General features: G+C 33.8%; 1 protein-coding gene across 1 annotated transcript in view; it reads right to left on the bottom strand.

The window, feature by feature from the left end:
* GPR158 (G protein-coupled receptor 158) overlaps positions 1-15,868 on the bottom strand; it is a 434,246-nt gene that overhangs the window by 37,256 nt on the left and 381,122 nt on the right. Inside the window, exon 7 of the mRNA XM_052000262.1 lies at positions 3,570-3,808. Within this exon, the coding sequence (XP_051856222.1) occupies positions 3,570-3,808 (239 nt within the window). The remainder of the gene's footprint in view (positions 1-3,569; positions 3,809-15,868) is intronic.

Raw genomic sequence — 15,868 nt, 5'->3', positions numbered from 1 at the left:
CAAGGTTTTACTTGTATTTGTTATAGAATTAATGTCATCTTCAGGGATTATCTCTTGGGCTTCTCTTAACTCATAATGATTTTTATTTAACTTGCAGGTTTCTTCTTTTTACGTAAACCATTATTTTCAACTCCTAGATTGGAACTCCTATCACCTCTACAATGTAGATGTATTTCTGGATGAAGAACCAAGCTTTGCCCTTTTTGCAGATTTATGAACATTTCTTCTTCTTTTTTAAAAGGTGCAAATACTATGTGATCCACATTTAGTCCCCACAACCCTCCTTTTAGATGCAGATGCCTCTCTCCACACAAGACCATTGGAATTGACCTGAATCACCTCATTGTTGAAATGAGCCAAGCTCATCAGAATTGATCATCACACAATTCTGTTGCCACTGTGTACAATATTCTCTTGGTTCTCTCCATTTAGCACCAGATGAATATCTCTTCTTGTGGCTCAGTCCCAATCTATCTCTATCTCCTTACCCAAGTATCATCCCCAGTCAGTTGGGTGTTAGATTTCAGACTGATTTGGGGCTTCCTCAAAGGCTCCCTAGAGTTATATTTTTAACTACCTAACTCTGGAATCCAATTCTCTTTTCTTTGGGCCATCTCGCTGCCATTTTGCTCCATTCTGGACTAGATGGAACTGCTTCCTGGTGTTTCTCTTTGGTATTCTTGATCATTGTCCCATCTACTGCCCTTTTAGATATTTATTACATGTTTGTTGCAAGAATTGGATTTTCCCAGATCATTTCACTTCAAAATTTTAACTAGAAGCCCCCAACAACCTTCCCATGAAACCTTCTCTGTTTATTGAAGCACATATTGATGATACTGCATATTGTGCTAATATTGCACTGAGAATCAATACCATGTTAATTTGCCCTTACTTATGCTCTGTTTTATGTGAGTTACTTTTCTCTCCATAATTAGATTATAAGTTCTTTGTAGAGAGTAAATATGTGCACATACACACTTACAAACAACTTACAGCACCTAGCACACTGTGAAATGCACAGTAGATTTTCAATAAATCCTGATATTTAACTAACTGGTACTTATTGATTGAATAATCAATCTTCCTAACTTAATTGAGTGATAGAATATTATATACTTATAGCTTTGAAAAATACAAAACAGTTTAAAGATTGTTGTCTTACCTGCATTCTTTTCCATAAGTCAGATGTTATTCCTCACACTATTACATATTATACGAATATAGATGCATCTTGCTTTCTGCTTTCTAAAAAGTTGGCTTTTTAACATTTCTGTAATTTGGAATTTTATTTACTTTGGTTTTACCTGCATTTCTTTTCCTGTAATGTGAGGGGAGCTTAGGATCTCTTAAAAATAATCATAATCCTAACCTACTTGTTTCAGGTCTCAGATCAGGGGCTACCTGGTATTACAGCTCTTTCTAGATCCCTAAGTATTAATAATTTTACCTTCCAAGGTTATATTGTGTGTATATTTTTTATCAAGATCCATTTTCCTAGACCTTGCTCTCCAGTTGCTTGCTCAGTGGCTACTTAATTGAATTTAATTTTTAGTAACATGTTTCATAATGGAAGTTGTTCTCCAAAATGATCCAGAATATATTTTCATTATATTTTAAATAATGTAACTCTAATATAGATAGATTATGTCTCCTCTACAATTCTGACCCTAATATCCCCGATTTTCAGAATTCTGTGAAAACAGAAAGAAAAAGGAAGATAACATAGGGTCAAGAGTATGCCTGGGACTGGTCAGTCATGATCAGTAAGTCATTGCTAAAAAGAAAAAAAAGTTTTTTGCAGTGGAATTTCATATTAAGACATTGATTAGCATGTAGGAAAGTACTCTCCATTCAATACACATTTGTCAATAAACGTTGGAGGGAACATGTGGGAATTTTATGCTTTACACAAAAATGCCCTCCCTAGAGGAAGACATTCTTTATATTACCTTCCAACAGAGAGAGAAATAAAATTCATAATTTTCTTTCATTCCTCGTGATGCTTCTGGCACATAAGATTAAATAAGTACAATATCTGATGGCTGTAATGTCTAATTTATGGTGCTTTTAGGTCCCCAAAGATTTATTTTCTGCATTTTCATAAATCTGCTGCTTCCTGAATATTTTGTATTTACATTTCCACCTTAAGCTAGTTAGCACATAAAATATAAATGGTTCTTTTTCAAGATCAGTTTTGGGTTTTTTTCCCTCTAGCTATCCACAGCTGCTTATGGCAAATATATGACCTTGTTGCTTGGTATCAGACCCTCAGAGAATTTCTAATAAGGGTTCTTTCAAATTTAATATTGGTCAAGCAGAAATTTAACAAGAAATTTCTCTTCATTCATACTAAGTCAGATGATAAGATTTGCTTGAGAGCTCCTAACAGTGAACGTTAATTATTAGAAAAATATTAGTATGGTCCACTTCTCCTTCCACTCAACAGATAAAGCAGAGAGTATGCTGCAGGTTATCCACTTGCCTGAACAAGTTCCTCTGTTGCACTGTACAGATAGATCTTCTTTTTTTATTCAAGCTTTTTATTTTCAAAACATATGCATGGATAATTTTTCAACATTGACCCTCACAAAACCTTTTATTCTAAATTTCCCTCTTCCCTCCACACTCTCCCCTCAATATTAAGTAACCCAATATATGTATACATATTTGCTGCACAAGAAAAGTTGGATCAAAAAGGAAAAAAAAATGAAAAAGAAAATCAAATTCAAACAAACAACAGCAAAAGACTGAGAATGTTATGTTGTGATCCATACTCAGTTCTCACAGTCCTCTCTCTGGGTGTAGATGGCTCTCTTCATCACAAGATCATTTGGAACTGGTTCAATCAACAGACAGATTTTCTAAATTAAGAGGAAAGCCTCCATTGCTGTAAACTGGAATTTTAAAGATCACTACAAAAGTGCTTTCATTCTTCAAAGTCCTCTTTTTTAACTAGATTCTACCATTCCTCCCTCCTCTTAGAAATACTTTGGGGATTCTTTTTTTGGGGGAAGGCATGTATATTACTTATTTATTTTTGTGGGAGTGAGGAGGCAATCAGGGTTAAGCGATTTGCTCAGGGTCACAAGGTAGTAAATTTCTGGAACTGGATTTGACCTTAGATCCTCCTGATCTGGGACTGACGTTCTTTCCACTATGCTACCTAGCTGCCCCCAGATCTCTGCAGTATTGAGAAATTTTCATTCCCATTTGACCAATGCAGAGCAGCAACTATTCTGTAATTATAACCATGATGATAATTATATTAGAGCGTACATATCAACAGCAGAACTTGAATTCAAATCTTTCTAATTGTGAAGTCACATCCCCATACATTATATCATGCTATATAACTTTGAAGGTAGAAGTTTTTATCCTTGCTCATCATTTCAATCTTTACCTTTTTTATAATGAGGTCTCCCTAAAGTTTCATTGTGAAATCGTGTACAAGCATTTAGCTATGAAAGTACATTTTTAAGACTCCCCAACAAATTATCTTTCATCTTTTGAAAAAGAAAAAAAGGAGAATAAAAATTTTAAAATAATTATAGAAAATCATCACATACCAATTGCTGTCATGTAATCCCAACGGTCTATGAGGCACATATTAAAGGTGAGGTGGTCTGATGTTCGCCCCTGTCCAATGATTGAGATGTGCCTCTCCAAATTTTGGCACACAGCTGATGTCCAACCAATGAGAAACCAAAATACTATCAGGAGAATTACTGCCAGCATCCTCATGACCCGGCCACCAGTCATATAAGGGATACGTTGGGCTGTTCGTGAAAGGAAAACCTTCAAAACCCTGAAAAAGCAAATAATAGAAATGTTACAAGAAAACCTTGCAAAAGTGGCACAGAGCTCTTCCAGAGGAAATTAGAACTATAAGATTTAAAGCTGAATGAGATCTTTCTGTTACAGGAAAGAAAACTGAGACCAAGGGAGGACAATTGGCTTGCCCATTGTGATTCATACAAGTAACTAAATAATAAATAGAAAATCTAGAGTTATATCTAGGGTTCTCTATCTCCAAATTTAGTACTATTCTTCTTACATGCTTGGCTACTTCAAAAATCAAGGACCACTTCTTCTGAAGAAGTTTGCTATTTTTTAAATGCAAGTAAGATTAAATGTACAACAGATCTCTTATTATAATACATTCTAATTTCTTTTCTAATAAAGAAATAGGGGATCTTGGGAGGAAATTTTCAAGTATGTCACAGATGCCTTTGGTATGGATTGTTCCTTCAGGGAAAAACACCAAGAACTTAGACAAATCTGCAGACAATTATTGATAATTAGACAAATCTCATCTTTTGTGATTGGGATATTTTAAACAATGGAAAATCACTTTCTTGTATTTATCTCATGCATACAATTATATGCTGCCTCTTGCCTTTTGATTGCATTTTTTACTGCAGTAATAGTATATTGAGAGCTTTCTGAAACTCATTCACAAGATCCTTGTTCAAGAAGATTTTACATTATTGCCAAAAACAATTATGAAAACAGTCAATGGTCTATTTAAACACTATCTTTAGGTAATAGACTACAGCATTAAAAAGCTATACTGAGTCAGCACATAGATAATTGGATATTTTTTTCTGGGAAAGTTCTTCATTTAATTTAAGGAAGGATTTGATTGTGTTATCAAAAGATAAGTCAGGATCTTTCATTCAAAAAATGTTGTTTAATTTCCCAGATTCTATTACTTCACTAGGCATATTTAATGCAGGACAGGTACATAGCTCCTTAGTCTATCTGCTTTGCTCCTGAATACATCAGACCTATGAGTCACAACAACCCAACTTGAATCTCTTTCCCTAGAGACTCAGCCAGAAACCTTGTTATGCTTAAATTGAGGAATGAAACCACAGAGAAATCAGGTTAGAGAGAAGGAGAATCTATAGGCACTTTACAATTATAACATTTGAAGTTTCTTAACAAGGTTATGTTTATTCACTACTAAGGCAAATTAATATATACTGCCTTTCTTAACTCTTCTGAATTCAATTCAATGGTTTATTTAAATGATGGCTGTGGGCCATGAAGGGATGTATTTTGACTCATCAAAGTCTAAGAAATAATATTTTGTCTGTCATTTCTATGTTCTTGGAATTACTAAATATTCATTTTGTGGAATAATAAAGTAATTCATTATAACTAGCATCTTACATTAAAGTTATTATTAAATTCTACTATTAAAATGTGTTTGAAGTTAAAAGCTACTGAATGGCTAAAAGAAGACTTTGTCCTCAAAACTGTCTTAACAATTTGTACCTCTTTGATGCAGTTATCACATTCTATTTTGTATGTAGCTTTCTTTTTACTCTTACTAGATCACAAAAACCCTTGAATTCTGAATTTCATGGGAGCAATCCCAGAAAAACCATCATATCCCCCGAGTTTTATTTTCTTCAAGTTAAGTGTCCCTAATTCCTTCAACTAATTCTCCTATCACAGGAAATGTGGTCTCTCCACCACCTTAATTACTCTCCATTGGCCACTATCAAGTTTATCAATGCCTTTCCAAAATGTAGAAGCCCAAATTGAAAATAGTAGTCCCAAGGTAGTCTGATCAGGGCAGAGTACCAACCAATTAACAAATATTTCATGAGTAATTATTATATTCTTAATGCTTGGCTAAGTACTATGAAAGAAGCACAGAATACTAAGTATTGGACATATTCCTTGCCCTCAAAGAACTTACAGTTTATATAGGTATGAGAAGAATGAATACATGAAATAATATGCCCAAAAAGGAGGGGGAAAGTGTGCAAGATGAAAGAGTCTGGACCAGCTCGGGTATTACAACATTGCATAGAGAAAGGGATGAAGACCACTCATATGAAAGAGTGTTCCAAATCATTACTGATCAGAGAAATGCAAATTAAGACAACTCTGAGATACCACTACACACCTGTCAGATTGGCTAAGATGACAGGAAAAAATAATGATGAATGTTGGAGGGGATGCGGGAAAACTGGGACACTAATGCATTGTTGGTGGAGTTGTGAATGAATCCAACCATTCTGGAGAGCAATCTGGAATTATGCCCAAAAAATTATCAAATTGTGCATACCCTTTGATCCAGCAGTGTTTCTATTGGGCTTATATCCCAAAGAAATACTAAAGAAGGGAAAGGGACCTGTATGTGCCAAAATGTTTGTAGCAGCCCTATTTGTAGTGGCTAGAAACTGGAAAATGAATGGATGCCCATCAATTGGAGAATGGCTGGGTAAATTGTGGTATATGAATGTTATGGAATATTATTGTTCTGTAAGAAATGACCAGCAGGATGAATATAGAGAGGACTGGTGAGACTTACATGAACTGATGCTAAGTGAAATGAGCAGAACCAGGACATCATTATACACTTCGACAACGATATTGTATGAGGACATATTTTGATGGAAGTGGATTTCTTTGACAAAGAGACCTAACTGAGTTTCAATTGATAAATGACGGACAAAAGCAGCTACACCCAAAGAAAGAACACTGGGAAACGAATGTGAACTATCTGCATTTTTGTTTTTATTCCCGGGTTATTTATACCTTCTGAATCCAATTCTCCCTATGCAACAAGAGAACTGTTTGGTTCTGCAAACATATATTGTATCTAGGATATACTGCAACATATCCAACATATAAAGAGAAAGGGATGAAGAACTTTTCTGACTTAACCAAACACAATAGTATGAGATCTGCCAGTGTACAAAGCAAATGCATAAGGATGCAGGGATGTAGGGCAGTATTCTGGACCTACCTATCACCTTCAGTTGTGGTGTAACAGAAATATTTCCAAGCAGCAGTTGGCATATCTCATACATAAATTCTATCAATAGTTTCACCACGAACTAGTCATGTGAATCTGTGCAGGTCAATGAATCACAGAAGGAATCCTGAAAGTGTCCACTCTGATGCCTTCATTGAATAAACAAAGAAGTCCAGAAGACCTATGTTGTCTCCAAAATGATAGGAGGAATCAGTAGGAAATGTGGAAAATAAATTGAAGTTTTGAGACTTGTAGCCTTTCCTTTATGTACACCATTTAAAAGCTCAGAGACGCAGTTTCCTTACCTGTAAAAGTAGGATACTAATATCTGCCCTGCTTCTAAGACTGCTAAGAGAATCAAATAAATTAGTATCGCAGCATTAGAGTTGGAAAAAAGACTTTGGATATCATCTAGTCTAATTTCCTCATTTTATAGATGCAAAAATGGAATCAGATAGATGAGGTCATTTTCCTAAAAGACACAGAACTATCAAGTGACAAAAACAAGATTTGAATCTTGGTCTTCTGAATCTTTTAACTCTTTTCACATGTTTCCTCATCAAATTTAAGTTGAATGCACAGAATATGGAAATGTGTCATATTATCTCCAAAAAGGCTTTGGGATTATATCAGTAACCCATTTCCAATGATTCTCTCATTTTTCTACCAAGACTGTATTATAAGGACTTGTTTAAGATTTGTTTTTTTAGGTTTAATATCTGATTTCATCTTTGTATTCCTGGGAATTATTATAGTGACTTGTACATAACTAGTGTTTAGTAAACATTTGATGAATTTGAATGCTGTTGGTCATAGAGTTTTAGAAGACTTGGAGATAAAGTCTTTTATCTTACATGTTTGTTTTAGCTTTTAAAAATTCCCTACTTTCTTCATATTGATCCCCAGGGGGTACTGTTGGCCCTCTCTTAATTACTGCTGTAGTACATTCTACAAGTCCCACCATCATTTTTCTTACCCTTCTACTCAGCTCTCTAGCCCTCTCTCATTCCACACTCCTATTTGTAAAGAGGTTGTGTATTCTCCTTTCAAGTTCCATTTTCCCCTTTCTTTCTCATTGCTTCTTCAGACCACTTCTATGTTTTCATGGGTCTCTTAATCATATGAGCAAAAGAGACTAGACCTTCACAATGGATCATAAATTAGCCCTTGAAGGGGTATTAAATGTCATTTTGTCTCATGTCCTTAACAGATAGACAAGAAAATTAGACTCCAGAAAAGGTTAACTAATTTGTCCAAGATCTCTGTGTTCCAAAATTATCTTTCACTTTTCTAATTTTCTTAAGATATTCTATTTGACCAATCCCTAATGTGGGCTTCCCCTTGCCTACCTAACAACTTTAATACCTACTAATGCAAAAGATGATACCTGTTGCCTTACCCAGATGAATTTACTCATTGTTTAATTTTTTAGACAAGAAATTGTGATTTGAGCTATAGCTTTATGAACATAATTGGATTTTAAAAAGAACAAATATTTATTTTCTTACAACTTTTCTAATTCTCTTCAGCACAAAACAAATTGCATTTTTTCTTCCCTATCTTATAATATCTACAAAACTATATTTATTTCCTCTCACAAAAATCCCCAGAAAGTCTATAATCATAAATGACTAGGGCTTTGATATTTACATCTGCACTATTGACTCTGTGTATAAATCTCTACTAGCAATGACTGAAAACTCTCCTTGTTTTTTCACATTTTAAAACTCTTCATCTTTCCATAAATCTTACCTAGAAAATTCACCACACTCATTGAAGGCCTTCTTTCTATTGTTTTAATATTAAATGTGAAACAACACAGTGCCTTGGCCATCCATCTGGTCTCACTCTCCCTCCTGTCAATTTGATGTTAGGAATTTTTTTCCTTTCAGCTCTGAGATTTTGTGATTCCTGGATGACTCGTTTAAAGGATTATATTAATTTTCCCTAAGATTAAATACAAATCTTCTGACTGAAATTTAAAGTCCATTAGCCTAAAGCTGCAGTCTATTTTTCTAAATTAATTTTATATTACTCTCCCTTATTTACTCAAAGTTCTAGTCAAATTGAGTTATATTCAGCTCCCCAAGTATAATATTTGATTTTTCATTGCTGGATCTTTGCAATAGACCCTATAAACAGGCCCATATTTAGAAGATTGTTTTTCTCTATCTTGACCTTTTGGAATTTTTAACACTAAGGCATTGGCTCCCATATGAAGACTTTTTCTTCTATCCTTAGAAATTTGTTTTTACTTGTTCAACTTTTTAAAAAATTAGTTTAATTTGAAGACCTATTTTCCCAAGTATAGTGGAATCTTCTTGAGGACAGGGATTATTTTGTTTTTGTTTTTGGATCTCCAGAACTTAGAATAGTGCCTAATACAACTAGTGCTTAAAAATTGCTGAAATGAAGGTTTTTAAGGTTTTGGAATTTTATTTGGATTCTGTGTAGGAATCCTTCATGACATTGGTGACATATACCAAGATGGTAGACTGAAGCCAAGAAGCTACTTGAGTTTTCCCAGTTTCCCTCAAAAACTACATGAAACCAAGCCTCTGAATAGAGTCAGATGGAATGAAACTATTCTCTAGCTTAAGATGGACTGTAAAAACTTCAAGAAAGGTCAGTCTCACTGGGTGAAAAGAGTGATCAGCCCAGCTCAGACAGATTGTGAGAAAGCCAATGAGAAGGTCTTCGTCACAGCAGATCAGCAACTGAGAACCTCGGCCTTGGCTCGGTACAAAAGCAGACCAGTGGGGCAGCCTCTAATCCCAGATTAGAAGGTAAATTCTGGAGAAAAGCAGATAAAGCTACCCCCTGTGCTCAAAGCCAACATTCGGAGCTACATACGAAGCTTCAGACTCTGCTTCCTTTACCCCAGGAGCAGAGTTTGACCATAAAACTATAAAAGAGGAAATACCAAAAGAAAAGGAAAGAAAATGAGGAAATATATCTTGCCAAGCTAGCCTATTTACTATTCCTTATATACAATAGTCCCTCCCTAGGTCTCTGCACTTTTCCCAAAATATTTTTGTTAACCTCATGACTAGATTTTACTGTTCTTCCCTCCACTTCAGAGAATCCCTAGTTGCTTTCAAAATTCTTCTAAAGTATCACCTCTAACAAGAAACTTGTAATTGATTATTCTATTTTCTTCTGCCTTCCCTTCTCAAAGCAACTATTTTGTATATAATTGTCTGTGTAAATGTATATGCTATTTCAATAGAAAACAAACACCTAAAGAGCAGGTTTTTTTTTTTGGTCAATGTAACTAAATACTTAACATAGCTCATGGCAAGTGGAGGTGTTTAATAATTATTGTTTATTGTTTAGTTCTTTCAGTCACATTTGACTCTTTGGGATCACATTTGGGATTTTCTTGGCAGAGATACTGGAGTGCTTTGTCATTTCCTTCTCTAACTCATTTTACAGATGAGGAAACTGAGGCAAACAGCATGAAGTGACTTATACAGGATTGCATAGTTAATAAGTTTCTTAAAACAGATTTGAATTCAGGAAAATGAATCTTCTCAACTCCAGCTCAGATCTACTGCATCATCTACCTGCTCTTATGTTTAATAATAATATACATTATTTCTATAGTATTTTTCTTCAAAACTTCTTAAACTGTGAGTGACTACCCTATATAGGGTCATGTAACTAAATGTGGGGGTTGTGAAAAATTTGGCAACAACAAAATGTATTGAATATTCCACCAAAATTTAATTAAGTAAAAATAAACAAGCACATCCATCTCATTAGTATGCAAATTTGCTTTCCTCCTTAGTAAATGGCAAAAGTATATGTATATCAGATAATTTTAAAAATAAACTTCTTTAAGATTTATTATCTGCAAATGTTTGATCTGCATACCTATTTTATATACCTATCTACCTGGGATCATGTAAAAATTTCTTGCATGAAAAAGGATAGCAAGTAGAAAAAGTTTAAGAAGACCTACTTTAAAATATACAAGCACTTATGAATAGTGTTTTATTTTACTCTCATAACAACTTTGGAAAACAGGTGCTATTATTACCCTGACCTTGCAGAGGAGAAACAGATGTTAAATGACTTGCTCTGCATCACACAACTAATAAATGTATACTGCTGCATTAGAACTTGTGTTTTCCTGCTTTCAGGGTTAGTGATCTATCCACTGTAACAACTAGTTTCCTTACAAAAATGCCTGTTGAATCTTTAATGAAAGGTAAAATTTAGCAAATCCATCATTTCACAGTTCACAGAATTTTATGTGATTTTAACATATGCAAAGGAGATTTTTTTAGAGAAGTTCTGTATTTTGCTGAAATATGAACTTTTTTTAAATATAAAAATAATGGATTGGAAAAGGTCTTCATATTCTCCACATCAGTCCATTATTTGTTTTTTTATATATGTCTATGCAGGTACATATACATATTCTGCACAAAACTGTAATAGTCTATTATCTACTTCATTGTTATGCATTGTGTGCATAGAACAGAAAGGATGTTAGAAATATAGATTTAGATGTAGAAGACACCTCAGAAGTCAGCTGTTCAAAATAATTCATTTTATGGTTGAGGAATTGGAAAGCTAAGATGATCACCTGGCTTGCCAAGGTCATATAAACAGATAATAAGTGGGAGGCTCAATCAATAAAGAGATATTAGTGATAAGGAATACCTATAATTATACTTTCTATGCTGGTGATTTTTCCATTTTTTTAAAAAACCTGGTGCTTTTTAAGTTAATTGGATTTGTCTCCAGTGTCAAATCAAAGCTTATCATTTTTTAAAAGTCAAATAAAATTACTGACTTTTGGAATCTTCTCTAAGATATACAGAAAATCAATCCTGTAGTAGTACCTTTAAAAATCTGGTACTTCCAGTGTGAGCTTCTGTCTTTATTTTTTTTATGTCAAGTAACTATTACCGTCTTCACCTTACAGAGTGCAACCCTTCATATTTTCTCACATACTATGTTAGGAACTGAAGTGAAAAAGCCCAAATTTGCTAGGCTTCTAACATCAGAGATTATTAGAAAAGTTGTTATCATCCATACCCAATATATCTTATTTTATAGTTTGGAATTAAATGAGACATCAAAGGTGATCTAATCCAAACCCAATATTTTAGATAGTAAGACCTGAATCAGAAAAAAAAGGTTATTAACCTCTTAAAGTTACAGAGCTATCCAAGACTTGCAGTTGCATGCTTCAGTTCCATACCCAATGCTCTTTTCCAACTTGCCTTCTGCTAAGAACTGTTAATTTTTCTTTTTAGAATTTCCACCTTTCTTAATTAACAAAATACTGCCAAGAGGAACCTCTTTATCTGGCAAGCTCTTCTTGATCTCTCTTAATCACATACTCAGTTACTTACAAAATGAAGCTCCCTGTAATAAAATCCAACTCGATGATTCCCATTTTCTTGCAAAGCAACTCTTGGTCTGAAAGAGTGAGACTGATAGGTACTTCACGGCTCAATCTCAAAGGGCAGCCCATTCAAGAAGCCTTGATCTAAGCAATTCAGATTGCTACAGCATCTAATATCTTTGCTAACTGGGCCTCATACAACCAGGACAAAGATGACACAATCATGTTCCATGTTATTTATTTTATAAGGGGAATCCTAAGTCATTACCTGGGCATTTTGGTTATATACATTCAGACTTTTCTTCACAACTGGTTAGGCATGTCTTACTTACTTAATTAAATTATACTTAGCCAATATTTCAATAGGGAAACTATTTTGCTTCATAATCTTACCTGAATTATTGGGGGGGGATTTAAAATTTCTTATTTGTGCCAAGGGTTCTTAACTATCAGCTTGGTTTTCCTATTTGTTTATTTAATATTTAATAGCCGTAATGGATTTCCTCTGTATTTTATTCATTTAAAAATATTCTGAAAAAGGGCCAGTAGGCTTTGCTAGTTTGTCAAAAGAGTCCATGACACAAAAGCAGAGCAGTGCTTGATAGAGTCAGTGAAAATATAATTACTTACAATTCATTAAATAGCTACTAATTGGTGCTGTCCAAGGTACTATAGAGTTTAGAAGGTGAATGTAAGGAGGAAAAAGACACAAAGAAGCATAATCTATAATTTGTGCTCTTCAAAGGTTTATGATCTAGTTGGGTAATAATTATCACCTCTTGCTCAAATAATTACAACACAAAGTGATATAGATGACAAGAGTAATGCAGACTGTGCTATCAAAACACACTGGAAAGTGGGGTCCCTTCTGCTTGTTTTAAGGTTCTTTTGTATCTCCAACACTTAGCAAAGCAATTTGTGCATAGTTAATAAATGTTTCATTCATTCATACTTTGGAGGTAGTCCAGTTTAGGAAATTTCTATGGTTTGAACGATTCCAGATTCCTTCTCTTCTCTAACATTCTTTTTTTTAATTATTGAAGACTTTTATTTACAAAGCATATGCATGGGTTATTTTTCCAACATTAACCATTGCATAACCTTTTGTTCCAAATTTTCTCCACCTTTATTCCACCCCTTCCCCTAGCTGGCAGGTACTCCAATATATGTTAAATATGTTGAAACACATGTTAGATCCAATATATGTATGCATATTTATACAGTTATCTTGTTGCACAAGAAAAATCAGATCAAGAAGAAAAAGAAAAACTGAAAAAGAAAAGAAAATACAAGCAAATAATAACAGAGAGAGTGAGAATGCTATGTTGTGTTCCACATTCTGTTCCCATAGTTCTCTCTCTGAGTGTAGATGACTCTTTTCATTACTGAACAATTGGAATTGGTTTGGATCATCTCAATATTGAAGAGCACCACATCCATCAGAATTGATCATCACATAGTCTTGTTCTTGCCATGTATAATGATTTCCTGGTTCTGCTCATTTCACTTAGCATCAGTTCATGTAGGTCTTTCCAAGTCTCTCTGAAATAATCCTGCTGGTTGTTTCTTACAAAACAATAGTATTCCATAGTATTTATATGCCATAATTTATTCAGCCATTCTCCAATTGATGGGCATCCACTCAGTTCCCAGATTCTTGCCACTATAAAGAACACTGCCACAAACATTTTTGTACACATGGGAGCCTTTCCCTCCTTTAAGATATCTTTGGGATATAATCCCAGTAGAAACACTACTAGATCAAAAGGATGCACAATTTGATAACTTTTTAAGTATAGTTCCAAATTGCTCTCCAGAATGTTTGGATCCATTCACAATTCCATTAATGATGTATCAGTGTCCCAGTTTTCCAGCATCCCCTTTAATATTTGTGATTTTTTTCTTGTCATCTTAGCCAATCTGATAGGTGTGCAGTGGTATCTCAGAATTGTCTTAATTTGCATTTCTCTAATCAATAATAGCAATCAGTATTACTGATCAAAAGTAGCACCTTTTCATGTGACTACAAGTAGTTTCAATTTCTTCATCTGAAAATTGTCTGTTCATATCCTTTGACCATTTATCAAATTGGAAAATAGCTTAAACTACTATAAATTTGAATCAATTCTCTATATATTTTATAAATGAGGCTTTAATCAGAACTTTTGGATGTAAAAAAAAGTATTCTCAGTTTATTGCTTCCCTTCTAATCTTGTCTGCATTGGTTGTGCTAATAGTTGTCCTACTATTGAACCAGATTCCTGGTATAAATCCTATTTGGTCATGGTGTATTATCCTGGGGATGATTATCTGTAATCACTTTGCTAATATTTTATTTAAGATTTTTGCATCAATATTTCATTAGGGAGAACTTTTTCACTTAATATAATCAAAATTACCTATTTTATGATCAATAATGGCCTCTAGTTCTTCTTAGTCACAAATTCCTTCCTTCTCCACAAATCTGAGAGGTAAACTATCCTATATTCTTCTAATTTGTTTATGATATCATTCTTTATGTCTAGATTATGAATCCATTTCAACCTGATCTTGGTATATGGTGTTAGGTGGGGGTCTATGTCTACTTTCTGCCATACTAGTTTCCAATTTCCCAGCAGTTTTTGTCAAATAGTAAATTCTTATCCCAAAAGCTGGGGCCTTTGCGTTTGTCAAATACTGGATGATTATATTCATTGGCTATTTTGTTCTGTGAATTTAACCTATTCCACTGATCAATTTCTCTATTTCTTAGCCAGTACCAAATGGTTTTGATGACCTCTACTTTATAATATAGTTTAGATATGGTACAGCTAGGCCACCTTTATTTACTTTTCTCTTCATTAATTCCTTTGAAATTCTTGACCTTTTGTTCTTCCAATTGAATGTTGTTATTTTTTCTAATTCAGTAAGATAGTGTAGTAAGATGGGAATTTGATTGGTATAGCACTAAATGAATAGATTAGTTTCTAATAAAGATTGTCATCTTTATTATATCCGTGAACATTTGATACTTTACCAATTGCTTAGATCTTATTTCATTTGTGTGGAAAGAATTTTGTAATTTTGTGTATATAGTTCCTGACCTTTCCCTTGGCAGATAAATTTCCAAATATTTTATATTATCAATAGTTATTTTAAAAGGAATTTCTCTTTGTATTTCTTGCTGTTGGATTTTGTTAGTGATGTATAAGACTGTTGATGATTTATGTGGATATATTTTGTATCCTGAAACGTTGCTAAAGTTGTGGATTATTTCTAATAGCTTTTTAGTTGATTCTCTGGGGTTCTCTAAGTATACCATCATATCATCTGCAAAGAGTGATAATTTAGTTTCCTCATTACCTACTCTAATTTCTTTAATCTCTTTTTCTTCTCTTATTACCAAGGCTAGCATTTCTAATACTAGAAACCTTCTTTCATCCCTGATCTTATTAGGAATGGTTCTAGTTTATCTCCATTACACATGATGCTTGCTGATGGTTTTAAATAGATACTACTGACTTTTTTAAGGAAAAGTCCATTTATTCCTATGCTCCTTAGTGTTTTTAATAGGAATAAGTATTGGATTTTATCAAATGCTTTTTCTGCATCTATTGAGATTATCTTTTTTTTTTGTTAATTTGGTTATTGATATAGTCAATTATGCTAATAGTTGTCCTACTATTGAACCAGATTCCTGGTATAAATCCTACTTGGTCATGGTGTATTATCCTGGGGGTGATTATCTG

This window comes from Antechinus flavipes, chromosome 5, assembly GCF_016432865.1.
Source record: "Antechinus flavipes isolate AdamAnt ecotype Samford, QLD, Australia chromosome 5, AdamAnt_v2, whole genome shotgun sequence".
In the NCBI taxonomy this organism is placed as follows: Eukaryota; Metazoa; Chordata; class Mammalia; order Dasyuromorphia; family Dasyuridae; genus Antechinus; species Antechinus flavipes.
This window is presented reverse-complemented; position numbering and strand designations above follow the sequence as displayed.